Source organism: Ascidia mentula, chromosome 4 (genome assembly GCF_947561715.1).
Source record: "Ascidia mentula chromosome 4, kaAscMent1.1, whole genome shotgun sequence".
In the NCBI taxonomy this organism is placed as follows: domain Eukaryota; kingdom Metazoa; phylum Chordata; class Ascidiacea; order Phlebobranchia; family Ascidiidae; genus Ascidia; species Ascidia mentula.
Genome location: NC_138569.1, coordinates 13,009,458 through 13,037,068, shown reverse-complemented (window position 1 = coordinate 13,037,068; position 27,611 = coordinate 13,009,458). Strand labels below are relative to the sequence as shown.

General features: G+C 34.6%; 3 protein-coding genes across 3 annotated transcripts in view; 1 reads left to right on the top strand and 2 right to left on the bottom strand.

Annotated features, from left to right (window-relative positions):
- Nucleotides 1-413: 413 nt before the first annotated feature.
- Nucleotides 414-3,137, top strand: LOC145898793 (uncharacterized). The gene is made up of 6 exons (XM_082987409.1): nucleotides 414-531; nucleotides 680-785; nucleotides 1,074-1,226; nucleotides 1,293-1,950; nucleotides 2,008-2,149; nucleotides 2,209-3,137. The coding sequence occupies exons 1-6, from the start codon at nucleotides 414-416 to the stop codon at nucleotides 3,135-3,137; spliced, it is 2,106 nt and encodes a 701-aa protein (XP_082843535.1).
- Nucleotides 3,138-3,235: 98 nt separating this feature from the next.
- Nucleotides 3,236-11,650, bottom strand: LOC145898921 (uncharacterized). Its single transcript, XM_082987590.1, is given in 23 exon segments — nucleotides 3,236-3,512; nucleotides 4,691-4,906; nucleotides 4,988-5,095; nucleotides 5,621-5,734; nucleotides 5,797-5,907; nucleotides 6,196-6,306; nucleotides 6,824-6,934; nucleotides 6,991-7,101; nucleotides 8,037-8,147; nucleotides 8,286-8,396; nucleotides 8,455-8,568; nucleotides 8,899-9,012; nucleotides 9,089-9,244; nucleotides 9,285-9,349; nucleotides 9,384-9,498; nucleotides 9,587-9,697; nucleotides 9,761-9,871; nucleotides 9,937-10,041; nucleotides 10,098-10,211; nucleotides 10,358-10,414; nucleotides 10,477-10,547; nucleotides 11,184-11,292; nucleotides 11,410-11,650. Coding segments are annotated over 22 exon segments (2,523 nt in total). The 5' UTR covers nucleotides 11,291-11,292; nucleotides 11,410-11,650; the 3' UTR covers nucleotides 3,236-3,333.
- Nucleotides 11,651-19,292: 7,642 nt separating this feature from the next.
- LOC145898112 (CUB and sushi domain-containing protein 3-like) overlaps nucleotides 19,293-27,611 on the bottom strand; it is a 30,378-nt gene continuing 22,059 nt past the window's right edge. The window contains exons 52-71 of the mRNA XM_082986549.1: nucleotides 27,311-27,493; nucleotides 26,040-26,222; nucleotides 25,210-25,392; nucleotides 24,656-24,838; nucleotides 24,382-24,564; nucleotides 24,108-24,290; nucleotides 23,829-24,011; nucleotides 23,555-23,737; nucleotides 23,003-23,185; nucleotides 22,729-22,911; nucleotides 22,453-22,635; nucleotides 22,180-22,362; nucleotides 21,901-22,083; nucleotides 21,622-21,804; nucleotides 21,344-21,526; nucleotides 21,066-21,248; nucleotides 20,491-20,673; nucleotides 20,227-20,322; nucleotides 19,869-20,078; nucleotides 19,293-19,573 (exon numbers count right to left, since the gene is read on the bottom strand). Coding sequence (XP_082842675.1) covers nucleotides 19,380-19,573; nucleotides 19,869-20,078; nucleotides 20,227-20,322; nucleotides 20,491-20,673; nucleotides 21,066-21,248; nucleotides 21,344-21,526; nucleotides 21,622-21,804; nucleotides 21,901-22,083; nucleotides 22,180-22,362; nucleotides 22,453-22,635; nucleotides 22,729-22,911; nucleotides 23,003-23,185; nucleotides 23,555-23,737; nucleotides 23,829-24,011; nucleotides 24,108-24,290; nucleotides 24,382-24,564; nucleotides 24,656-24,838; nucleotides 25,210-25,392; nucleotides 26,040-26,222; nucleotides 27,311-27,493 — 3,611 coding nt within the window. The 3' untranslated portion in view covers nucleotides 19,293-19,379. The remainder of the gene's footprint in view (nucleotides 19,574-19,868; nucleotides 20,079-20,226; nucleotides 20,323-20,490; nucleotides 20,674-21,065; nucleotides 21,249-21,343; nucleotides 21,527-21,621; nucleotides 21,805-21,900; nucleotides 22,084-22,179; nucleotides 22,363-22,452; nucleotides 22,636-22,728; nucleotides 22,912-23,002; nucleotides 23,186-23,554; nucleotides 23,738-23,828; nucleotides 24,012-24,107; nucleotides 24,291-24,381; nucleotides 24,565-24,655; nucleotides 24,839-25,209; nucleotides 25,393-26,039; nucleotides 26,223-27,310; nucleotides 27,494-27,611) is intronic.

Genomic DNA, 27,611 nt, shown 5'->3' with positions numbered 1-27,611 from the left:
AGACTTACGACACCATAGTTAACCGCCGGCCCAAAGCAGCAATTGTAGACAATTAACTGAAACAAAGTGCCACGCTGAAAGAAGTATTAATGTTGTATTGATCGTACATTGTCATCTTACTGATGTTGACGGCATTGCTGGATGTTCATCGGATTACAACATTCTATCGATTGGTCTCGACGAAAATTGCGCCTAGATGCGTGTAAATCCCACAATTTCGTCAACATCTCATTGAAGCATAGAGCATGCTGAATGCATTCGGGCAGTCTAAGTTATAGGCCAGCAAGCAGGCAGCAATATTGACTATTGAGTATAAATTGAATTTCATAATTTTCTGCGGTATTTAATCGAAAAAGTCATCTTGTAAACATTGTTGCGGACTTTTTAGACTATTATAATTTGAATAAAATAAAATGTCTTGGCATTTTCTGGAAAGGTGGATTGAAAAAGCCAATCAACATTCCACCCTTATCGGAAAGTTTTGGATTACGTTTTTGATTGTCTGTCGCATGGTAATTGTTGCATCCGTAGGTAAGCTTTGTTGATAAACTTGCATCCGGTTTCTATGTGTAAAGTTAGGTGGTGATCGCTCAACTATCTAAAATCCTTTTCCATCTTATAATACAGCTCACTATACAGCCCTTTTCCATCTTAAAACAGCTGACAGTCTTTTTTTAAGGGGACAGAGTTTACAACGACGAACAGAGCGAGTTTAAGTGCAATACTCTGCAACCTGGATGCACAAACGTTTGCTTCAACTCGTTCTCACCAATATCGCATCTTAGGTATGATGTTAAGATAGGCATGTCGGAATAAAATGAATGAGGATCCATTCTAGTATATAAAAAACGCACACACGTTTATAACAGATTGACTTGTTCTTGACGATCTAAAATAATGGCTATATACACGGTGGTACAAAATTACGGTTACAATTTTCTTTTGTATCTAGAGATCGATAATTTAACAGTCTTATGTAGTCTACACGTTTATAACTTATGGGAGTTTGAGATGTAACTTGCAAAGTAAAACTGCAATGATGTCCTATGTTTCAATCTAGATATGTGTAACAGGTTTTGGAGTTTTCAAATACTTTTTGTCGCGACGCCATCTGTGATGTTTGTTGTTTACTCCGCTCATAAATCAAAGATGAAAAAGATTGCAAGCAAAAAAAATCGGGCATCCAACGACGAGGAGGATGATGGAAGTGAAAAACTGCTTTCTGGGTAGAGTTATTGCGTTTATATATTTAAATTTCGAATATCTTCGTTTATTCTAATTTTCAAACATAGAAACAAGCGAGGAAAAATGAACAACATGACCCGCATGTCTGAATTTACCAAATCCCCAAACAACTTTTCTGACCTCCAAAACAAAGTCTCACAAGAAATTCGCAACTCAAAGCGACAAAAACCTCATAAAGAGCGACGTGAAAAAAGAAATGAAATCGAGCTGCACGAAAATAAACTACACGGTGAAAAAGATAGCTACCAGCACTCACTGAAGGGAGATCAGATGGGCGACATTTATCACAGAAGATTAACGGGCGATTACACCTACCCCCTAAGCACAATGATTAAACTACCCAAGTCCGATCAAAAAGCAGCCCATCGCGCAGAGGATTACCGACGCAAAAGCAATTATTTCAAAAGCAACGACCGTCGTAGCAGCACCAACACCAGCGGATTTGGAACAATAGAACATCGGGCCAAACCTGACCTAATTAAAAATTCCAACTATTGCAACAACAATACCAACAACAACAACAACACAGATTCCGGAAACATATTTGTTTGGCGGGAACCCACAACCAGTGACACCAACACTCAAGTTAAAGCAACATCGCCAAAAGTGTCAAGTGCCAAACACGTACAAGAAAATCTGGAAAACAATCAAGCAATTAACGATGTTGTTGTCTGGTTCCCATCAGGGCACGAAAACAGAAATGCAGTAAGATTCAAAAAGATTTGTTATGTGAACCTTTACTGAAACCAAACTTTTTTCCAGAATTTGCCACGCATGCCATCGGAAGTGGTCGTTGCATCTGACAAGACCAATAAACACATTCAAATCAAAGGAGACCAACCAGAAGACCCCAATGATTTTTCCATTTTACCTACAGCTCCACCGGAATATCCATGTACGTATAGTCTGTAAAATATTTGTATGGGAATGAAACCTCAATGACAATGACGATGTTTTTTTCAGATAACTTTTCGCCCAAACCTTGGCTTTCCCCATCAAAGTTAGCCAACGAACCAGATTTGATAAACGAAAGCCCAAAATTACAAGGTAAAACCGATCCAAATTTTTATGACGACCAACTAAAACTTATGAAACAAAAAGTGAGTATTTCCAAGCTAAAAGCTCAATTGCCCACGTTCGCCCAGCACTTTCGTTGGTATGTTGCCAGCGTTTTTCTTCGTCTTTGTATGGAGTTTGGGTTTGTCTTTCTGCAAATTGTGATGTTTGGATTGTCGGTGCCCGAATTATATAAGTGCGATCGATGGCCGTGTCCTAATCAAGTCGATTGCTTTATTTCGCGTCCGATGGAGAAAACTATTTTTCTCTGGTTCATGTTTCTCTACAGCTGCATATGTGTGGTTCTTAATTTTGCCGAGTTTGTTTATCTGATTTACGCTTCCATTACAAAATATTCAAATAAACGCTGGACCAGAGAAATGATGGGTTTCAGTAGCGACAAAACGAAGAAGACCACTTGGTACCGCGATGAACGTAAACGAATGCAACTTAAAGATGGTACGTGGGTTACAGTTGGCGACCTTCACCCAGTGGAAATGGATTTGGAAATTGAAAGAGGCTGTCTTCAAAGTGGAACCTCGTTTCAGTCTCGATACGATGGCTTTGGGCATAGATACCGTGGAGGAAAACCGGAGTACAAAAAAAAGGTTTCCGGTGACACAGTCGGTCATGGTGGACAACATTCATCGGGACGGGAAAATTTTAACCGTGATTACCTAACTTTCGTTCTTGACTCCGAAGAAGAACGAGAGGAGTTGGAAATAGAATTGGATCGCCAAGAGCAGGCGGACCTGAACGACTACAACGACATTGGAGGAAATGACCCCAATTTGGACAACAACGGCGATGATGCCGGAGGAGACGGTGGCATATGACTGAATGAAGGCTGTTTAATAAGTGTTATAGCTTTGTTATTGACATGCCTAACAAATGTATCACTCGTGTACAATAAACAATAAATGGTAGTGTATTTACGACGAAGAAACTAATTTACGATGTACAAGACGATTTAAAACAATAAAAAGATATTAAATAATAATAAAAAAACACAATAAAAATTTGAGGAGTATATTACGGTGACGTAACTTGGTTGGTTGGCGTTCGTTCGCACAAATATTGAGCAGTAAAAGAATTACACGTTACAGCGACCCATTTGAAGTCGGCGACACGCATTACAGCACAATCCCCACCAGTGCTTGTGTCAAAGTTGGTTGTTGCCACCGTATTCGTGTTTCCATACATCCACACTCCTGAAACAATAGTCTCAAATTAAACGTTGAAAACTTGGACCAAAAGAACAATACATAGTTTGGAACATCATATTGTATTGGTTCTGAAGGGCTTTTGTTCAGCAACACGCACAAAAATCAATCGTCGCCCTGGATTTATTAATAATGTATTCACAGTCTGGGAGAAAACTGAAATAATTTGCATTGACACTTGCGGAAAGGGAGGAAAAACTTGATCAACAAAATCGATTTCTTGATGCACAAAATCGTGGTTACATAAATTTGCATGAAAAGTATTTCAAAGTCTAACGTCTACTTCATGTTATTTCCACAGAGAATGTTTCCATGGTGGAGAGAATCTAAAATGTCCAGCCAACTCATTTGTTCGATTCAATCATTTTTCGTTGTACCCGACACAAAAATTGTAGCGTCAGTAAATATCAATAAAATACAACTCTGTAGTTATAAACTAATATTAAGCCAAGATGTCACCAAGAAAATAACAAGCTGAAAACCTAAATGTTGAAGTTGTAGTGCTACTTTATATTTGGTTTTCCGCCACATTATCGATTTATGTAGAAAACTACTTGGTTTGACCGAATTTGGTCGTGAGAGTAGATATGTTTGGCAACCCTGGTTTGAAATGTGTCGTTAGTCGATGCTCTGTGAATATTAGTGACACTAGTGAAGATGGAGCCGATCGCGTTTTCTAACGTATTTTACTCATGCTGGATAATAGTATTAACAGAGAGTTTTTCAGTTTCTGTCAATAAGCGTCTGCAAGGAGATGGGCACTTCCTGTACTTCAAAATAAATGGGTTGTTTGGAATGAAATGATGTAACAATGCATATTTTATGCAAAAGCTGCCAAATTCTGGTGCAGACTTTAATTACAAAATAGGAGTTGGGTACAAAATATTTGAAGTGAATAACTTTGAAAATGAAAGCCAAAGCCAAAATGCTGTTGATCATATTAGTAAACGTTTCGAACACATACTGGATTCATAATGAGCGAATATGACGCTTTTCTGCATTTTTATATCCTTATACTTTTTTAGGTTTGTAATAAGCAGCAAAATGAGAGTAAAAAATGTTACAGAGCACTGCTATAGATACCATTCAACCTACTGACAGTGACAAATATTGCTATCACAAGTAAAAACAAAACTGCAAAAAAAAAAACTTGTTATGTCAAACACCTGAAATCCGAACAACATTTATCCAAATGTAAGGAACTTGAAATCTTGTAATCCCAGGAGTAACAACTTGTGACTGTATTTGTGCCAAATAGGTGGTACTTGGTTCCCCCAGCAGAGCACCAGTTGATAGCAGATTGCAACTGGAAACAGCTGCTGTGTATGATGTGGCTAATGAGGAAGGAATTCGAAAAGCTTTTCCACTAACTATAGCCCATTCTAAAATAAAAAAATTTGGCACAATTAATTTTATGTACATGTACAGTAATCAATATCAATGTGGTTGGATATCTAACTTACTGCATAAAACACCTTCCCTGATCCCAGGTTCACACACACAAAAATAAGAACCAACTGCATTGTTGCACACAGCACAACTTGCCTCAGCTTCCATACATTCATTAACATCTAAAATAATAAATTATTGATTTAATTCTACTAAACAGGTGCCATCTTATAAAACAAACACCATTTAATATAGTGATATAAAATAAATTTCCTGTAGTTCTTATCTTAATATCTTTACTTAAAGGTACATGCCACATTGAAATCGTAACTACAGTCTGTGATGCAAATTGTTTGTCATATATACCCTAATTACCATTGCACTAAAAATAATGTTTGGATAAAAACAAATGCACAGCATAAATATGACTAGGTTTAAGTTGAACTTTTTGTATTAGGCGATATGTGCCAGGTGCAGATAAAACTGATAATAAATTTAGTGCAGTGAGATGTATTTGGGTAAATTTGAAATATATTTTTGGGAAGCAACCTCAGATAAAAAAATATTTAACAAGTACAGCAAAAAACAGGCCTGGATTGAGCCACACCGACAACCGATCCTTGATCAAAATTCACACACAAAGACATTTTTTAGTGATGTATTTGGCTAATATTGTACCACATTTGAAATACAAAAAATATACTTGCCTTGCTCACAATTTGTACCAGTATAAAAAGATGTACATTGACAAATGTAAGAGTTAACTCCATCTTCACAAACACCACTGTTTTGGCATGGAGAGCTTGAGCATTCATTAATGTCTGATAATGATCACATTTTATATGATAGTTTCAATTTAAAGATAATTAAACTTGACACATACTTGTTTGGCAATTTGTTCCAGTATAACCAGCATTACAATTACAAGTGTAGGAATTGACACCATCCACACAATTTCCATTCTGGCATGGATTTGAACTACATTCATTTATATCTGTAAAATGATAGACTTTTTGAACTTTTATTTATTGGCATATCACATTGAAAATTTATATTCAAAATTACGTCATATCAATAAAAGGCCATTAACTACTAAGTTCATATCTTTACTTCAGTAATTTCTCAAATAAAAGGCATGTCGTGACTCTCATAAACAAGATATTGGTTCTAACTTGTTGTAAAAAAGTAATGAATATAATATGGAGTTATTATTAAATTTTACAAAGTAGTATGCTAATTATGGAAAGCTAGAAATGACAACTTTTGAAAACCATGAACTTACTTGTTTCACAATTTGTTCCAGCATAACCAGCATTGCAATTACAAGTGTAAGAATTGACACCATCCACACAATTTCCATTCTGGCATGGACTTGAACTACATTCGTTTATATCTGTAAACATGTTTAGGCATTTTTTTAGTGACCTTAACGTCCTATGCTGTCTCTCACATTTGTTATACAGTGTTGGGAAAAAATCTTTAACTTTACATGAAAAATTCACATTTTGATAATATATCACAAAACAACAATATGTCACAAAAACACCTTTTTGATAATTCATCTGTTTCATCACAAACTGTTTATTTGTTCCGTAACTTTTTGTTAAATTAAGCAAGCTTAATGAGAGCTGCATTTAAACAAGCCTAAATTTATACATATTATGTTTTTTACAAAAAAGCAGTGTCCTGCATCTCACTGATTTATTTAATAAATCGACCTTTTGGTATGAAACTTATTAAAATGTGTGTGAGAGGGGGCGTAAGGCACAGGGCCATTGCTAAAGGGATGCGTGATAGAAGAAAGGTTAAGAACCACTGGCCCAAACTGTATTTGAATCTAATTTTCAATAATATAAAGTTGGTTAACAATTGTAAATGTGTTTATTTTCACAAAAATAAAAAAACTTTACTTGTTTGGCAATTGCTTCCAGTATACCCATTTGTACAAGTACATGTGTATAAATTTATGCCATCAACACATACTCCATTTTGGCATGGTGATGAACTACATTCATTGATATCTGCAACAAATGCATATGTAAGTACACGATCCAAATTGATACAAAATATTTCTAACTTGTTTGGCAATTTGTTCCAGTATAACCAGCATTGCAATTACAAGTGTAGGAATTGACACCATCCACACAATTTCCATTCTGGCATGGATTTGAACTACATTCATTTATATCTAAACAAAATTAATTGTGACAACTAGACAACATTTAATTGTTTTGTCACTACAAATTAATTTAGATAAAAATTGTATTTAAAAGGTCATAAATAAAGTTTTAAAGCTTGATTTCCAGAATCGTTTGACAAAACACAAAAAAATCAAAAGATTAGGGTCCAAAATAAGAAAAAACTTAACAGAAAATAAGCAGGAATGAACTAGTTTAATGATTATTATATGAATACAGGAACAAGCTATGATTACACCTTAAATGGTAGGTAACCAAATCATGTAAAAAAACAATTGTGATTAAAGAATAACAAATGTTTGAAACCAAGTGTTTCTGATTAACGTCAGTTAGTTTATTTTTAAAATATGAAAAATCGATTTCGCCTACAAAGGCATCATCAGTTTCTGCAAATAAAATGCAATAAAGCACTCAAAGCTACCTGTACACAAAACAGGCAAGCAAATAAATTAAAATATAACTAAAATGGTGAACACTGTGGCCCTACCACTGCATCTACTCAACTATGAACTGCACTGCTGTGCAAGGCTTTCTAACACCGGAGGCACGTGAGCACGCAAAAGAGTAATGACGACTCGCAGCATGAACGCACGACGTCATTGGACAAAAAATTGAGATTATATTACAGAATAATAAACTTATTCAAATTGAATAAGCTGCAGAAATTGATGATGTCTTTAGGCGAATATATTACGAAAAAACTATGTGTTTTTTTCTTTTTTAAGAGTGCCTTGTCCACTTTGCTTCAACCCATAACAATTCGTAAGTAACAAACACACCCAACTTTTGCTGGAAATGTATTTATTTCTGAGATTCCAAGTAGGACATTGTGATCCAAAACCACACACCATGCAACAACAGTCTGCTGTTTTGATCTAACTAGACAACTAAAGTGGAAACACATGTTTAAAATAAATAGACATACTTGATTGGCAATTTGTTCCAGTATAACCAGCATTACAATTACAAGTGTAGGAATTGACACCATCCACACAATTTCCATTCTGGCATGGATTTGAACTACATTCATTTATATCTAAAAATAAAAAGTTGCACAAATTTTTCGCCAATTCAATTAACTTTGAAATTTTATATAAAGAGACTTTCACTCAATTTTTTTCATGGAAGCTGCAAACAAAAACAACATTAAATACAGTACAACCATCTATTATACTTGTTTGGCAATTTGTTCCAGTATAACCAGCATTGCAATTACAAGTGTAGGAATTGACACCATCCACACAATTTCCATTCTGGCATGGATTTGATCCACATTCATTTATATCTAAAATGTTTTATTTGCAAGATTATGCAGTAAAAATGAAACACGGGGAATTGCTTACTTGTATCACAGTTAACTCCAGTCCAGCCGGCAGCGCACATGCATGAATATGAGTTACCCACAACGGAACAAACTCCACCATTATGGCAGGGATTTGGACTGCAGTTGGCAACCACTGATAATGCAGTAAGATTCAAATATTTTTTTACTTAAATGATCAATTTGATAATTTTTTACTTTTATGATAGTTAAATATTTCACCTAAACTTTTTTATTTAAGCTTTGACAATGAAAAGTATATTTTACTTGCTTGTAACTAAATAAAAATTAATTGATGGCAAATAGAATGCAAATTTGTATAGCTTCTTTAGAAATCATGAATTACAAAAACTACAAAAGTAGGTTTAAAACAACCCAAACATAATAAAATTATGCACTAGTTGGTTGTGATTTGCTATTGAGAAATGGTTTTAACTGGTCACATTTTCATCTTGACCTTACATACCTGTTTCACAAATGGTGCCAGTAAATCCCAGAAGACAGTTACACTGATAAGAGTTAACTAGATCAACACACATTCCACCATTTTGGCATGGGTTTGATGCACACTCATTAATATCTGAAACAAACGGAGTTGAACAACTCTTTCACACAGAGAAAATTTTGAAATTAGCCTACACAAAATAATATCTTACTGATTTCACAGTTTGTTCCAGAATAGCCTGCATTGCACATACAAATATATGAATTTGTTCCATCAACACAATTTCCATTTTGACAAGGATTTGAGTTACATTCATCAATGCCTGTATTGCAGTTGAATTTAATATAATTTAAGACATGTCTATTTAGTTTGCTTGATTAGAAAGGTCACAATTTAAACCAGTCTATTCTCATCAGCAGTAGAAAAATTCAAACAATACTATTAGTTGCAATTGCATTTATTTATATTTAAACTGTGTCAAAATATAACTTTTAAAAAATCATAACTTACTTGTTTCACAATTTGTTCCAGCATAACCAGCATTGCAATTACAAGTGTAGGAATTGACACCATCCACACAATTTCCATTCTGGCATGGATTTGATCCACATTCATTTATATCTAAATGCAACATGTATCACATGACTTTTTATAGCTCTCATTTGTTTATGTTTCATTATTTTAAAGACTATTTGAAATAAGTACTAACTTGTTTCACAATTTAAGCCAGTGTAGCCAGCTAAACATGTACATGAATAAAAATTTGTTCCATCCACACAATTTCCATTTTGGCAGGGATTAGATGCACATTCATTAGCATCTAAAATGAGGTAATTTTGTTGAAAGAACAGTTTTTAATTGATAATTTATCAGGTTTTCTTACTAGAATTACAATTTGAACCTGTCCAACCAGCATCACAGACACACATGTAAGATGATCCTTCATTGATGCATAGCCCATTGATGCATGGATTAGGATAACAGTTGTCAATACCTAAAAAAACTACAAACATAGTCTAAACATCCTGTAGCAACATAGTATGAAAAGGTTGTGCATGCCTATTTCACAATTCCGTCCAGTGTAGCCAACAACACATGTGCAAGTGTAGCTGGTAAGCATATTCTGACAAAATCCTCCATTTTGACAGGGGTTTAAGTCGCATGCTAAACGAAAAGTTGGCAATTATGGTATATATAAAAACAAAATTAGTGTGACATACCTTGTTCACAATTAGGACCAGATGAGGGAAAAGGGCACTTGCAAGTGTAACTGTTGATCTGATTTTTACAATATCCACCATTTTTACAGGGACTTGACAAGCATTCATCAACATCTACCAAAAAAATCATAACCGTATATGCTAGTGTTTGGATCACAAGTTTTTAATAATACATAAATCCATGTTTCTATGTAAACCATTAGGTAAAGTTTGGCAAGCAATTCTATTTAAAAGCCTTCCTGTCTTTATTCTTGTTTTACCTTCACAACGAGGTGGGTTAGAGAATCCAGGAGGACACTTTTTACGCAGGGAAGTCACTAAAATACAACACATATGTTTGAAAATATAGGTGCAAACAAACTTGTAATTAATATTTCACCATGGTTAGTTGCCATGTAGCATGACTGCTGCTCCGTGTTCCAACAGCAATTTAGACGACTGCATGTCCACCTGTAAATGATGGTAAATACAGGCTGTCTGTAATGTTTACACTAAACACCTCCATGATAAAAAAAATAATGCTCAATGCTATTCTTGCAATAAAATCATTTGACTAATCTTGCAATTAAATAATCATTTATATAAATGTTAACATAAAAAAACTGGCACATAAAAACTATCCAATGTTTTGTGGTAGTGGAATTTAAAAACTCTACAGAAGATCTACTAGTGCAGTGGTTTCCAACGTTTTTTTGGCCCCTTCATAAAATCTTTAGGTCTGCAGATCTCTACATTAATTTATACCTTGTCCTGATTAAGTTATACATCTCAAATAAAAGATAGAGGTAACAAATAGTAAAAAAAACATAACAAATAGGAAAGCTTAAAAATAAACATGAAATTGCATTAATTTTTTTCATTCACACGGCTCCGAAATCACCGAACCTCTTGGGTGATTGCAAACCCAAAGTTGGGAACCACTGCACTGGTGCTAAATATATATTATAAGTTGACATTCTTTGAAAGCTGCTCATTAACCATGGATATCTAGAGAGGCAGCAGGGCAAATTCCCCCCAACTAAAATCTAAAAAAACGTTTTTGCCCCCCTTCCCTCTGAATGTCCATAATGTTGACTGGTCCCCTACCTATTGATGTTCCTCCCTTTGATACAGGGTTGTACAAATTGGCTTGGACGGCACACTTTAAGTACACTGGAACCATCATAATTGGGCTCTCCCCCAAAAAACTGCATGTCTGTCAAGATAAAAAAAAAATTTTTGTTTACCTTTCTTTCTGAAATAGCAAGTTAGTTATGTTCCCAGAAAATAAAACAATTTAAAAATGTTTACTTGTAGCCTACAGAAAACTCACTGTGTAGGGGTTCATAGTATCCGTTGCTGCCAGAACCATCAAAAAGGACTTGATTCGCTGCCAAATTACTCGCAATTGTATGAGGGGTGGGACGAAAATAAAATTGTGGTGGTTTAGCTGCAAAGCATAAACAACAGTGTTTGGTTACTCATTTGTTTTAGGAGTTAGTTTTTTGATCTACGGAAAGCAATAGTTACGTCACTTACATGGGTTCCGAACCTAATTATCATTTGGATTAAGATGCGAAATCATTCTTTGGCGAGGCTTCATTCGACAAAATAAGCGATGTGGCAAATTTAAAAATTCGGACATTATTTGACTAAGGGTCACGTACGAATCGAACTTGCATACAATCAACTTTCAGTTTACTCTTTTAAAGGACAACGCAAGATCCTCTGAAAAAGTGTTTTTTAACCAAAATAACCAAAAAAAAAAACAGTCACAAAACTATTCTCGACAAAAAACAATTACATGTTGATTCGAACCATCACACTTCTTCGAATCTATTTTACTTTCTTAATTTAATGTCAACAGGTTCATTTGCACAATGTAACTGCTATGTCATTTTTATCCCACAATGTATTTTGATTTGTTTATGTTACAATCTGCGATCTCACAGGTTGTAAATCAATTGCCATATGCGCAAACCAGGGTTGGCATCGATGCTCAAAAAGTTTCTTTCTCTTGCAGCTGATTTGGCCATTTTCAAGTCTTTAAAAATGGTCATTGGTTTTGCAAATGGTCGTTTTTTCTCTGCCGTGACTGCAGAAACGGGAAAGTAAAGACGGCTTGGAGAGGGAAGTTATACTACGTATTTTCAAACAAACTAACCCGCTGTACGTAGAGACCGAGTTATGCAGAAATTGCTCAAGAAATCTTCTACTCACAAACGTTTATCTTAAAGCATACAACATTCGGTACATTACAGCAGAAAAATTTTGAAAGGCCAAAATTCGCCAAATAAAAAATTGGCAACCCTGACTGCTAAGAGGAAGCGAAGCACGCAGTTCAACTACCATATAATGTCATAGGCATATTGTGACGTCACAAATACGTATTACGTCAGTTGTAAGTGACAGATGTCAATTTTAATCAATTTGGCTTTTCCTGGAATAGCTTTTGTTCATTTATCGTTTCGATATAATATCACGTAACATTTGTACATCACTAAGATCACACAATAACTTAATTGCAGTTGGTTAGACATCGCTGGTTTAAAACAGTAAACATCAAAATATAAGCTTATATGTTTAATGTAGGGAATAAAAGTCTGTATAAAAAACGGTTATTTTTATTATGGTCAACTTGTGGTCGATTATGTACTTCTTATGACAAAATTATGACAAATCACACCAATTTATTCTTTTTGATGGGTTGATGTTATGAATTAAAAAAATTGTGGCGAAAAAAAGGAGCTTGATACGGAGACTGGTTTCTGAGATACGGCTAATCAAAATCGCATTTTTACCGTTGCGAACAGGGCTGCGATTTTTTATTATTGCGTGTCGAACATCTTGACAAAAATTGTCGTGTGTGTCGAATAGTAAAAATGTCGTGTCTGGTAACTAACGCATGAGAACGACCATATTTCGATTATATGATTCTTGTACTTAAGTTTAGAATACCCGTCGAAATAACGACAAAACAATTAAAAACCTTGCATGTTGTAGAGGCTGCTATGTTTTTTTTCGATTGAACGAAAAATAGTACTTGTTTTGTAGCAATGCCACGTGTTCGGTAACAATGCTCCATGTTTTGGAATAGTTAGTTTAATGCGTTTATTCGCTGAATGTTAAAGCAAGTGTTGGCTGGATTTTGTCAAAAAAAATATTGCGGTTGCGTTTATTTAGCCATCTAAACAGTCAAATTTATCTTGGGTGGGGATCCGAAACGATGATGCCATTAAGTTTTCAACACTGCGTAACCGTTCAGTTAAATGCTGTTGTTTAATAGTGACTCGAAATACAAATTTCTTCCCAAATAATTGTTTGCGGCTGGTAGCAACGTCTTCGAGCCACTTTTGCCACTAGCATCTACAGCAAAAAATTAACAACTACATGTTAACAAGAAAATCGTTGGCGTCCAATCTCCGAAAAAAGAAAACTAGTACCGTATTTTACGGACCATAAGGCGCAACTTAAATTCTTTTTTTTCCTCATAAATTGATCGTGCGCCTAATGTATGGATCAAGTAGTGCTTTAGTGCCTACACTCAAAAGTACCGATACTATTATAAATAAATCACCGTCTTACACAATAAACTACGGTAAAAGCAACTAGCAACTATGATATTCATACTTTTGTGACTTGCCTACATTTATTACGTAACAAGTTTTTGTTTAATGAGCTTTATACGGTAATCCATACTCCTTAAAATACGTTGCGTTCTATAGCCCGGTGCGCCTTATGTATGAACAAAAAACTAATCAAAGCAATTTATTGACAGTGCGCCTTATAATCGGGTGCGCTTTATGGTCCGTAAAATAGGGTAAGATCGATGTAAATGTTGCAAGATTGGCGTGACCGATATGTTAGGCTTAATTAAGTTATTATAGTAATTCAATTTATGGACATTTGTAGATAACAATAGCGTTTGTCTGTTCGTAGTAGTGATGCACCGAAACAGCATTTTTTTATTCGGCCGAAACCAAATATTCGGCAAAAGTTGCCGAATAAACGGAAACTAATTTTGGTATCGATCTCTTCAAATGCAATAAATTTAAACAAAACAGCCCTATCATACAGCCCTTTGTTGGCACTTACAAAATAACCTATACTGCTGTACCAGCTGCTTAAAGTTGATTTTCATCATTTCGGTGACAATAAACAAATAAAAAGAACACATGGGTGCAGTTTGAACAATGATTCCAATCGTTACATGCAGTAAAAAAGTATTTTTGCAAAATTTGGCCGAAACCGAATAATCATAAAAACCTTAGTTTCGGCCGAATAAATTCGGCAAACCGAACTTTCGGTGCATCACCCTAGTTCGTAGTACTGCATGACGGTAACTTAACATTTATTCACGCCGTCCGTGTCGAACAGTGGCGTCGCGTGTCGAACACTTAGAATGGCGAAAAAGGCATAAATCGACACCCTGGTTGCGAACGAAATCGTGCGAAAGCGAGATTATTGTTGCAAAAGAGAATAGAAATAGAGAAAGTTAAGCATAAAGCAAATTATTCTGCCACATACCACATTAAAGCCTTAAACTTACCTCTTTTGTAGCACTTTAAAAAATGGTTAGTTTCCGTTAAATCGTAGCAACAACCCCTACATAAAAATGACCATAAAAATGCAATATATCAAAATTTACTGACATCAAACATACATCACGTCGCACTCCCTCTTATGAAACATAAATGGAGCTAAACACGGCAGTTTGCTGTTGGTGGATATTCTACATGTTGATTGCGTCAAAGTTAATTTGAACAGACATAAAAACCAAGCAGTAACCAAAATACATCCAGTTTTGAAAATGTACGGTTGATACATGGCTCCAAAATTTTTTTCTCTGTAAAATAAGAATAAACCAACATACATGCATACTCACAAATTGGATTTGCTATTTTTCTTTTAGCTTACTTTTACTGGTTGAGTTGAAGATTCGACTTGAATATTGCAGAAAATAATTCGCTCGTTGTTGATGCTCGCTATACCGTCTTTCAGGTATAGTTGTTCTTCTTGTCTAAACTGCAAATAGTATCAGCATTTCCATTTGTATGGGGTCATTGACAACAAGAAATCTGCCCCAAGCGATGGTCCTTAAATGTCGCTGAAAACACGTCATTGTTTTGTAATATTTCCGTTGGAGTTAAGAGTGTTGTGTATTGCAAGTCGTGCCTTCGAGCGACACACCCGAATGAACGTAACAATTAGGACACGTCTCTAACACGTGTGCGAAATTCTCGCTCTTATTGTTGGTTTCACCAAATTTGAAATTGTGTAAATTTCAGTACCCAGTGTATATCGAATATGTATGTTGCATCTAGTGTAATAAGTAAATAACTGGTAACATAAGTATGATAACATACACGATTCAAGCATAAATATTTCTTGATGACCGATTGTACAGTTATAGATTTGATCATCTGCGAGGGTTTTTAGACAATTTAGTTTTAAAATAATCAGCCCCTAAATTTTAGAACCTGTTTAATCGCCGAACCCCTTGGATCTTCTGCAAGCATTCGTTGAACCCCGGAAACATATCGAATAAGACAAGCAAAACTAGCAATATTTAGAATAAACAGGCTTAAAACGAAACGGAATACGAACTGAAATCAATATACCAGATTATTGAATTTGGATTACTATCTCCAAGGAAAGTCATTTCTCACCGACGCATATTTAAACACCATTGCGTTGTAGTTACGGCAAAACGAAAGATCTTAACATACTTGAATGCGAAAATGACTTTGCTGTCTGCGATTTTAAATTCGCATAATATTCCGTAGTTACGATGCCAGGAGTCTGGTCGCACGGTCTGGTTTTTAATTTCACGTAAAGTGCCTGGCAATTATTGCCATCTTAACTCATGCGAGTACAAATAGTTTATTGCATCACAGAAGTGAAACCATTTAATGGTTATAATCGATCCCACTATGCCTACTTACGACACATTTGTTTCTGCAATTAATTGGAAGAAAATTACGACTGAAACCTTAGCTGATATTTTGTAAATCATTGGACCTTCGTCGAACCCCTGAAGCGTAGCCATCGAAGCCAGATCAAAAACCACTGCCAAATACCTGATTCAAATGATGTTTCGAATTGTTTCACTACCGGCCTCTTTGATTTGTTTTCGACGTATGCTATTTCCAATCTTTTAAAAAACAAATTAATTACAGCTCGACGCTTCCTCTTCAAAAAGTATCTTGATTTAATTAACCCAGCAGTCATAAGTCCGCAGTATTTTCGAATGGCTGCGTATAACAGCAACTGATTACAAAGGGAAAATGTCTAGAGGTAAAAGGGTACTAAACAGCGATGCCATATAAATACATTTCAAGGTATATCTATATTAACTGTACAAATCGCTTTTCCAACAAATTTCATTTGGATGTGTTTGCAATTATTGTATCATGGTTTGTGAAGAGATGCGAACAAACAAATCGAAAAAAAAATATAAATGTATTGCAGAGTATTAAACTAATTTCGATCTGTTGGTACCAAGGTACCTTGCAAGGTGAAATAGCCTACCGTCGATTAGCGCCGTATCGCAAGTTATAGACTATTTCTGTGGAAGGTTGAAAGACTAAGCATACAGACAGCTAAGTTGATATTTGAATAGAAAAATGTATTCCACCTTTTACAAGGCATCCATAGTTTTCGCAATTGCCATTGATATAAAAACAAAAACAATGAAGTTTAGTTGAAATAGAATATTTGGATAAAATATGTTTTTTTGCGTAGCGTAAACACATACGTAAGTTGATGACCAGTATGTAACATAACAAGAGTGTACGGGTTCTTGAAAGTAGGAAAACTAGTAAACATCCATCTCGTTATAGTTAATGCGATTATGTACAAAAATATTGTGCATTATTATGGACTACACATAACTGCATTTGGCTGATCAATTTTGATGCCAAACGTACTGTGTTAACATCGCCATGAGGTTATGAATTTTGTCTGACTATATCACAATACATATTTTGGAAATTGACTTGATATTTGTTAATACGAGAATACGATAGTTTTGGAAAGTAATTGGGTTTCATATTTTTATGGCATTGGCTTTCCATTGATACTTAAAAAGTTGCCATAAATTCTTGCATTGAATTGCCTAACTTTGTTAACTAATGTGGGCCCGAGTTTGTCAAACTCTATCTGCCTGAAGACCTATATCCAAATATATGTCGTTTTTCCGACAATTAAAAAAAAATCAGGGGGGGCGATTTGTTATCAACTTCTTACTGTCCGATCACATGTGTAGCCTCTTGGGCAACATAGCCCAAAAATGACTTCATGATTAATATGTACAACGGCTTCCGATGTCGCGTTCAAAGTTTTGTTAACTGGCGATTTTTTTTGTCAACTAACATCTCTCTGGTCTATTGATACTATTTATGCATACACTATTTATCCGGAGAACAGTCTGAGATCTGATTATTTGACCAGACGAGGCAGAACACATCAGGACAGATATACAACTCGAAATTCTTCAGCAAGCAGCGCCACTGAAGCATTGTTAAACCTGTATGACCCCAATACAGTCGTTTACACATGCTACATTTAATCGGTGTCTATAATGGCCAGTCAGTTATCTATTCCTTAGTTAACTTCTGAATCCACCTTTGCATTCTGCCAGTGGCGAAACTAGAGGGCCTGATGGCCCCTTTATTATTTGCGTCATATTGGTATAACACAAGTAAAAACTTTTGCCTGGACTAACGTATTCAATCGGAAAGTAAACAAGGGTTCAATTTATATGAGACGCCGAAGCGCCGGTCCAGCATTAATTTCGCTTTCATTAAACGGGTGTTGAATCCCTATAATCGTTATTTTTGACAAAATTACTAGAGAACAAGACACAGCGTTCAATGTTACAAAAAAATCGTTTTGTATTGTTGTCGAACATTTGGAAAACACGAATTCGGTTTTCTAAGCAAAAAAATAATTTCAGAACCAAAGTAAGAATATTTTGTTGTGATAAAGCAACACAAACATGACAGTTGGCGTGAGCTTTATTGACTTGGAAGTTACTAATGGCACATACAAAATGTACACTGATGAACTGCACGCAACCTTATGAGAAATAGTTTTTGATTGCAAACGCCAATGCTTTTTGAACACACATGTATGATCTAAGATGGTAACTGTCGGGGTGCGCCCCCACTGAGTTACCGTGGGGTATGACTGCGTTTAGAGCCTCGCACCAAGGTATCCGACTGAGTCTCGATGGCAACTCGGTCATGAAAGTAAATTGCCTTCTATATCTCGGTAACTGGTGGAGTTGAAGAACTCCTTTGCACAAGTCTGCACGTCTTCTAAGTAGTCTAACTTGTGTTTATTAGACCTTATTTATTATTTGCCAAAGAAATACCTATATTTATTTTAACTTTCTTTACGTAGTTAATTACAATGACTTTGGTTTTAACTCTCGGTCATAACATACGTTTTGGGCCTTTTTTGCTTATACATGTGTTGTGCGGCGACATAACCGTACATGGTGATTGCGATACAAACAAAGCTGGGATCTTGTTGCTATTCGCGTTTTTTTTGCTGCACACAAAGCGACCACTTGAGAAGATTGGAGATTGGTTGTTACTTCACCCTGTTCCTCGTCCAAGATTGTTGGTGCCCAATGGAATGAGTTGGTACGTTCGGGGGCACTTGATGTAGGATATCTGCGGGCTGCTTGGTGTGTTAATGCCGCTATAACGAATAACACGACTAGCATGAATAGCATACACATGCACGGTTATTAATACGGAAGATGGTTGATCATAATGGTTGATAAAGTTACGTTCTTTTACAAACGGTATACATGTACAAGAATTAAGCCGGGAAACGCAATTGAAGCGTGCGCTTTACCGGACTAGAAAAAGTAATTAATAACTGAAGATTATGTTTTGTTAAGCTTTTCTTATTGATCCAAATACGGAACATTCTCCCAACGTCACTTAATACGGGATAGTATTAGTAACAAACCACCGAAGCCAGCAAGTATCTTTTTGTGAAAGAGGTTTCATAAACCAGTAATTTGCAAACATTTTGTGAGTTTGTATATCGGTAATGTTATTAGAGCCGTCCGGTAAGTTTAGGTGTTCGGATAGTAACAGATCTTTCACAGAACAACACTACTGTTTAGTTTAAAAATATTTATTCAAATAAAACATCATATGTAAGCAAATTTATGTTACAAAGAATAAAATACACACGTTTAATGATTTGCAGAGCCCTTGCCACATTTCTAAATTTTATTTATTGCATCACTACACTTACAAAATGTTTAACTGCAACAAAAGCCTAACTAATGGCGCAAGTTTCAGTAACACTTGGTCTTTCACAAAACACATTGGCCACACTAGATGAACAAGGCACGTCAATCCAAAAAAATGAAGAAGTTTCCATCACAACACAATCGTTGACCAGGGGGGCAGAAGGAGAAAAGTTTAACACTGAAACCTGCTGACCTGAACTTCCATAATACCACAAATTTCCTGCAAAAATAAACATCATGGATATAACATTAAATCGAAATATAATATACCCAAACAAGATTTTGCCAACTAAAGTTCAACTAAAATTTTATCAACTGAGTGCTATTGTGCACATTCTTTTTGGCATATAAGGATAAAACAAAACAACAACCACAAACGAAAATGTGAAACAGAACAGATATGTATGATGATAATCTTCACAGGTCAATTTTTAACAACATAATGTTTTGTGCAACATTGTTGAAAGGGTAAATATCCACCAATTTTTGCATACATTTTTCATTTAACTACTTGCCAATTCTAACAACATTTATCCATAGACGACTTATGCCTAAAGAAGATGTAGTTGAAGTTATTTGCGTCGCAAGTTCTGAACGAACAGATATATCAGGAGAGACCAAAGTGGCACTACCATCCTCCATCAGACACAAAAGATTTGCCAGGTTATATGAAACAGCTGTAAGCGCCAACGGTTGATAATCAATTCCATTGATTGTGATCCATTCTATTAAAAATGTAGTGAAAGTTTTAAGTCTTGAAAAACAAAGACTTTGTAACTAAAGCTAAATTGATTGTAAACAGACATTTTAAAAGTGACATTCTACTACACTGCATTTCTGCAATATGCAAACACTTTAGCATCAGGTACTAACCACAATATAGTCCATTGAACTGTGGTTCACAAATACAACATGGTACTGAAGTAGGAATACAAACTCCAAAATTTTGGCAAATGTTATTTGAACAATCTGTAAAATAATTGTCTTGGTCAACAAAATAAAAACAAAAAGGGCTTTAAAGTAAAACAAAACAATTCGTCATCAGGACCAAAGAACATATTATTTTGCAGTATTTTAGTCAAATACACAAATATTCTAAAAGTACATATCAACTTCAGAACACTGTCACAATAATACCTGAACATGAGGCTGAAAGAGAAGTAAACTGGCCATCAATTTGGCAAGTTATGGTATTATCTCCACTCAAAATAAATCCGGAATTACAACTGTAAGTCACAACATCCAGGTAGGCATAGACTGATGGAGTATTTATTGGTGAAAATAAGCCATTAGAAAGGGTCGGGGGGGATGAACATACCACTGAAAAACGAATGAAGACAAAAAGGTGTGATGCAAATACTACACAAAGTGTGTAAGACAAGAAAAATGTTTTATTTTTTTATTTAGGTTTTGCTATCAGACAAATGTTTTACCTTCACTACAAGTTGCAGATAAAGATGTAAACTGGCCACTGCTCTGGCATGTAACAGTGTCTGAACCATCCAATCTGTAACCACTATTGCATGTATATGTCACCACTTCATTTACATCATAAATAACTGGATTATTAACTGGTGTAAATACTCCATTGGTTAAAGTTGGTGGTTGAGTGCAAACTAAAATTCACAAAAAAATACATTATTTTCAAAAAAACAAACAAACATTATTTCCCTTTTAACTTTTTGCTGGAAATAAAAACACAAATATTTTACCTTGGGTACACGTTGCGGATAACGATGTAAACTGGCCACTGCTCTGACATGTAACAGTGTCTGAACCATCCAATCTGTAACCACTATTGCATGTGTATGTCACCACTTCATTTACATCATAAATAACTGGATTATTAACTGGCGTAAATACTCCGTTGGTTAAAGTTGGTGGTTGAGTGCAAACTAAAATTCACAAAAAATACATTATTTTCAAAGAAACAAACAAACAATATTTCCCTTTTAACTTTTTGCTAAAAATAAAAACACAAATATTTTACCTTGGGTACAAGTTGCGGATAACGACGTAAACTGGCCACTGCTCTGGCATGTAACAGTGTCTGAACCATCCAATCTGTAACCACTATTGCATGTGTATGTCACCACTTCATTTACATCATAAATAACTGGATTATTAACTGGCGTAAATACTCCATTGGTTAAAGTTGGTGGTTGAGTGCAAACTAAAATTCACAAAAAAATACATTATTTTCAAAAAAACAAACAAACATTATTTCCCTTTTAACTTTTTGCTAAAAAAAAAACACAAATATTTTACCTTGGGTACAAGTTGCGGATAACGACGTAAACTGGCCACTGCTCTGGCATGTAACAGTGTCTGAACCATCCAATCTGTAACCACTATTGCATGTGTATGTCACCACTTCATTTACATCATAAATAACTGGATTATTAACTGGCGTAAATACTCCGTTGGTTAAAGTTGGTGGTTGAGTGCAAACTAAAATTCACAAAAAAATACATTATTTTCAAAAAAACAAACAAACATTATTTCCCTTTTAACTTTTTGCTAAAAATAAAAACACAAATATTTTACCTTGGGTACAAGTTGCGGATAACGACGTAAACTGGCCACTGCTCTGGCATGTAACAGTGTCTGAACCATCCAATCTGTAACCACTATTGCATGTGTATGTCACCACTTCATTTACATCATATATAACTGGATTATTAACTGGTGTAAATACTCCATTGGTTAAAGTTGGTGGTTGAGTGCAAACTAAAATTCACAAAAAAATACATTATTTTCAAAAAAACAAACAAACATTATTTCCCTTTTAACTTTTTGCTAAAAATAAAAACACAAATATTTTACCTTGGGTACAAGTTGCGGATAACGACGTAAACTGGCCACTGCTCTGGCATGTAACAGTGTCTGAACCATCCAATCTGTAACCACTATTGCATGTGTATGTCACCACTTCATTTACATCATAAATAACTGGATTATTAACTGGCGTAAATACTCCGTTGGTTAAAGTTGGTGGTTGAGTGCAAACTAAAATTCACAAAAAATACATTATTTCAAAAAAAGTTTCTTTAAACAATTTCTTTTTAACTTTTGATTCAACCAAACAAAATATTTTACCTTGGGTACAAGTTGCAGATAAAGATGTAAACTGGCCACTGCTCTGGCATGTAACAGTGTCTGAACCATCCAATCTGTAACCACTATTGCATGTATATGTAACCACTTCATTTACATCATAAATAACTGGATTATTAACTGGTGTAAATACTCCGTTGGTTAAAGTTGGTGGTTGAGTGCAAACTAAAATTCACAAAAAATACATTATTTTCAAAAACAAACAAACATTATTTCCATTTTAACTTTTTGCTGGAAATAAAAACACAAATATTTTACCTTGGGTACAAGTTGCAGATAAAGATGTAAACTGGCCACTGCTCTGGCATGTAACAGTGTCTGAACCATCCAATCTGTAACCACTATTGCATGTATATGTAACCACTTCATTTACATCATAAATAACTGGATTATTAACTGGTGTAAATACTCCATTGGTTAAAGTTGGTGGTTGAGTGCAAACTAAAATGCACAAAAAATAAATTATTTCAAAAAAAGGTTCTTTAAACAATTTCCTTTTTAACTTTTGAGTCAACCAAACAAAATATTTTACCTTGGGTACAAGTTGCAGATAACGATGTAAACTGGCCACTGCTCTGGCATGTAACAGTGTCTGAACCATCCAATCTGTAACCACTATTGCATGTATATGTCACCACTTCATTTACATCATAAATAACTGGATTATTAACTGGTGTAAATACTCCATTGGTTAAAGTTGGTGGTTGAGTGCAAACTAAAATTCACAAAAAATACATTATTTTCAAAAACAAACAAACATTATTTCCATTTTAACTTTTTGCTGGAAATAAAAACACAACTATTTTACCTTGGGTACAAGTTGCAGATAAAGATGTAAACTGGCCACTGCTCTGGCATGCAACAGTGTCTGAACCATCCAATCTGTAACCACTATTGCATGTATATGTAACCACTTCATTTACATCATAAATAACTGGATTATTAACTGGTGCAAATACTCCGTTGGTTAAAGTTGGTGGTTGAGTGCAAACTAAAATTCACAAAAAATACATTATTTTCAAAAACAAACAAACATTATTTCCATTTTAACTATTTGCTGGAAATAAAAACACAAATATTTTACCTTGGGTACAAGTTGCAGATAAAGATGTAAACTGGCCACTGCTCTGGCATGTAACAGTGTCTGAACCATCCAATCTGTAACCACTATTGCATGTATATGTAACCACTTCATTTACATCATAAATAACTGGATTATTAACTGGTGTAAACACTCCGTTGGTTAAAGTAGGTGGTTGAGTGCAAACTAAAATGCACAAAAAATACATTATTTCAAAAAAAGGTTCTTTAAACAATTTCCTTTTTAACTTTTGAGTCAACCAAACAAAATATTTTACCTTGGGTACAAGTTGCAGATAACGATGTAAACTGGCCACTGCTCTGGCATGTAACAGTGTCTGAACCATCCAATCTGTAACCACTATTGCATGTATATGTCACCACTTCATTTACATCATAAATAACTGGATTATTAACTGGTGTAAATACTCCATTGGTTAAAGTTGGTGGTTGAGTGCAAACTAAAATTCACAAAAAATACATTATTTCAAAAAAAAAATACTATACATTATTCTCCTTTTAACTTTTTGCTGGAAATAAAAACACAAATATTTTACCTTGGGTACAAGTTGCAGATAAAGATGTAAACTGGCCACTGCTCTGGCATGTAACAGTGTCTGAACCATCCAATCTGTAACCACTATTGCATGTATATGTAACCACTTCATTTACATCATAAATAACTGGATTATTAACTGGTGTAAATACTCCGTTGGTTAAAGTAGGTGGTTGAGTGCAAACTAAAATGCACAAAAAATACATTATTTCAAAAAAAGGTTCTTTAAACAATTTCCTTTTTAACTTTTGAGTCAACCAAACAAAATATTTTACCTTGGGTACAAGTTGCAGATAACGATGTAAACTGGCCACTGCTCTGGCATGTAACAGTGTCTGAACCATCCAATCTGTAACCACTATTGCATGTATATGTCACCACTTCATTTACATCATAAATAACTGGATTATTAACTGGTGTAAATACTCCATTGGTTAAAGTTGGTGGTTGAGTGCAAACTAAAATTCACAAAAATTACATTATTTTCAAAAAAAAAAACATTATTTCCCTTTTAACTTTTTGCTAGAAATAAAAACACAAATATTTTACCTTGGGTACAAGTTGCAGATAAAGATGTAAACTGGCCACTGCTCTGGCATGTAACAGTGTCTGAACCATCCAATCTGTAACCACTATTGCATGTATATGTCACCACTTCATTTACATCATAAATAACTGGATTATTAACTGGTGTAAATACTCCATTGGTTAAAGTTGGTGGTTGAGTGCAAACTAAAATTCACAAAAATTACATTATAAAAAAAAAAAAAAAACATTATGTCCCTTTTAACTTTTTGCTGGAAATAAAAACACAACTATTTTACCTTGGGTACAAGTTGCAGATAACGATGTAAACTGACCACTGTTCTGGCATGTAACAGTGTCTGAACCATCCAATCTGTAACCACTATTGCATGTATATGTCACCACTTCATTTATATCATAAATAACTGGATTATTAACTGGTGTATATACTCCATTGGTTAAAGTTGGTGGTTGAGTGCAAACTAAAATTCACAAAAAATACGTTATTTAAAAAAAAAAATACTACACATTATTCCCCTTTTAACTTTTTGCTGGAAATAAAAACACAAATATTTTACCTTGGGTACAAGTTGCAGATAAAGATGTAAACTGGCCACTGCTCTGGCATGTAACAGTGTCTGAACCATCCAATCTGTAACCACTATTGCATGTATATGTCACCACTTCATTTACATCATAAATAACTGGATTATTAACTGGTGTAAATACTCCATTGGTTAAAGTTGGTGGTTGAGTGCAAACTAAAATTCACAAAAATTACATTATAAAAAAAAAAAACAAACATTATGTCCCTTTTAACTTTTTGCTGGAAATAAAAACACAACTATTTTACCTTGGGTACAAGTTGCAGATAACGATGTAAACTGACCACTGTTCTGGCATGTAACAGTGTCTGAACCATCCAATCTGTAACCACTATTGCATGTATATGTCACCACTTCATTTACATCATATATAACTGGATCATTAACTGGTGTAAATACTCCATTGGTTAAAGTTGGTGGTTGAGTGCAAACTAAAATTCACAAAAATTACATTATTTTCAAAAAAAACAAAACATTATTTCCCTTTTAACTTTTTGCTAGAAATGAAAACACAAATATTTTACCTTGGGTACAAGTTGCAGGTAAAGATGTAAACTGGCCACTGCTCTGGCATGTAACAGTGTCTGAACCATCCAATCTGTAACCACTATTGCAGGTATATGTAACCACTTCATTTACATCATAAATAACTGGATTATTAACTGGTGTATATACTCCATTGGTTAAAGTTGGTGGTTGAGTGCAAACTAAAATTCACAAAAAATACGTTATTTAAAAAAAAAAATACTACACATTATTCCCCTTTTAACTTTTTGCTGGAAATAAAAACACAAATATTTTACCTTGGGTACAAGTTGCAGATAAAGATGTAAACTGGCCACTGCTCTGGCATGTAACAGTGTCTGAACCATCCAATCTGTAACCACTATTGCATGTATATGTCACCACTTCATTTACATCATAAATAACTGGATTATTAACTGGTGTAAATACTCCATTGGTTAAAGTTGGTGGTTGAGTGCAAACTAAAATTCACAAAAATTACATTATAAAAAAAAAAAACAAACATTATGTCCCTTTTAACTTTTTGCTGGAAATAAAAACACAACTATTTTACCTTGGGTACAAGTTGCAGATAACGATGTAAACTGACCACTGTTCTGGCATGTAACAGTGTCTGAACCATCCAATCTGTAACCACTATTGCATGTATATGTCACCACTTCATTTACATCATATATAACTGGATCATTAACTGGTGTAAATACTCCATTGGTTAAAGTTGGTGGTTGAGTGCAAACTAAAATTCACAAAAATTACATTATTTTCAAAAAAAACAAAACATTATTTCCCTTTTAACTTTTTGCTAGAAATGAAAACACAAATATTTTACCTTGGGTACAAGTTGCAGGTAAAGATGTAAACTGGCCACTGCTCTGGCATGTAACAGTGTCTGAACCATCCAATCTGTAACCACTATTGCAGGTATATGTAACCACTTCATTTACATCATAAATAACTGGATTATTAACTGGTGTATATACTCCATTGGTCAAAGTTGGTGGTTGAGTGCAAACTAAAATTCACAAAAAATACATTATTTAAAAAAATAAATACCGTATTTTACGGACCATAAGGCGCAATTTAAATCCTTTTTTTTCCTGATAAATTGATCGTGCGCCTTATAAGCCGGTGCGCCTAATGAATGGATCAATGCATGGATGCTTTATTGCCTACACTCAAAACCAGTACTGATACTATTATTATATAAATAAACCACCGTCTTACACAATAAACTACTGTAAAAGCAACTAGCAACTGTGATTTTCACTAGGCTCATTTTTTCTTTTGCTCATTGTACTATTGTGACTTTCTTGCATTTATTACGTAACAAGTAAACTTTAATCAATGAGATTTATATGGTAACCCATACTCCTTAAAATATGTTGCATTCTAAAGCCCGGTGCGCCTTATGTATGAACAAAAAATTATTCAAAGCAATTTATTGACAGTGCGCCTTATGATCGTGTGCGCTTTATGGTCTGTAAAATACGGCACTACACATTATTTCCCTTTTAACTTTTTGCTGGAAATAAAAACACAAATATTTTACCTTGGGTACAAGTTGCAGATAAAGATGTAAACTGGCCACTGCTCTGGCATGTAACAGTGTCTGAACCATCCAATCTGTAACCACTATTGCATGTATATGTAACCACTTCATTTACATCATAAATAACTGGATTATTAACTGGTGTAAATACTCCATTGGTTAAAGTTGGTGGTTGAGTGCAAACTAAAATTCACAAAAATTACGTTATTTTCAAAAAATACTATACATTATTTCCCTTTTTACTTTTTGCTAAAAATAAAAACACAAATATTTTACCTTGGGTACAAGTTGCAGATAAAGA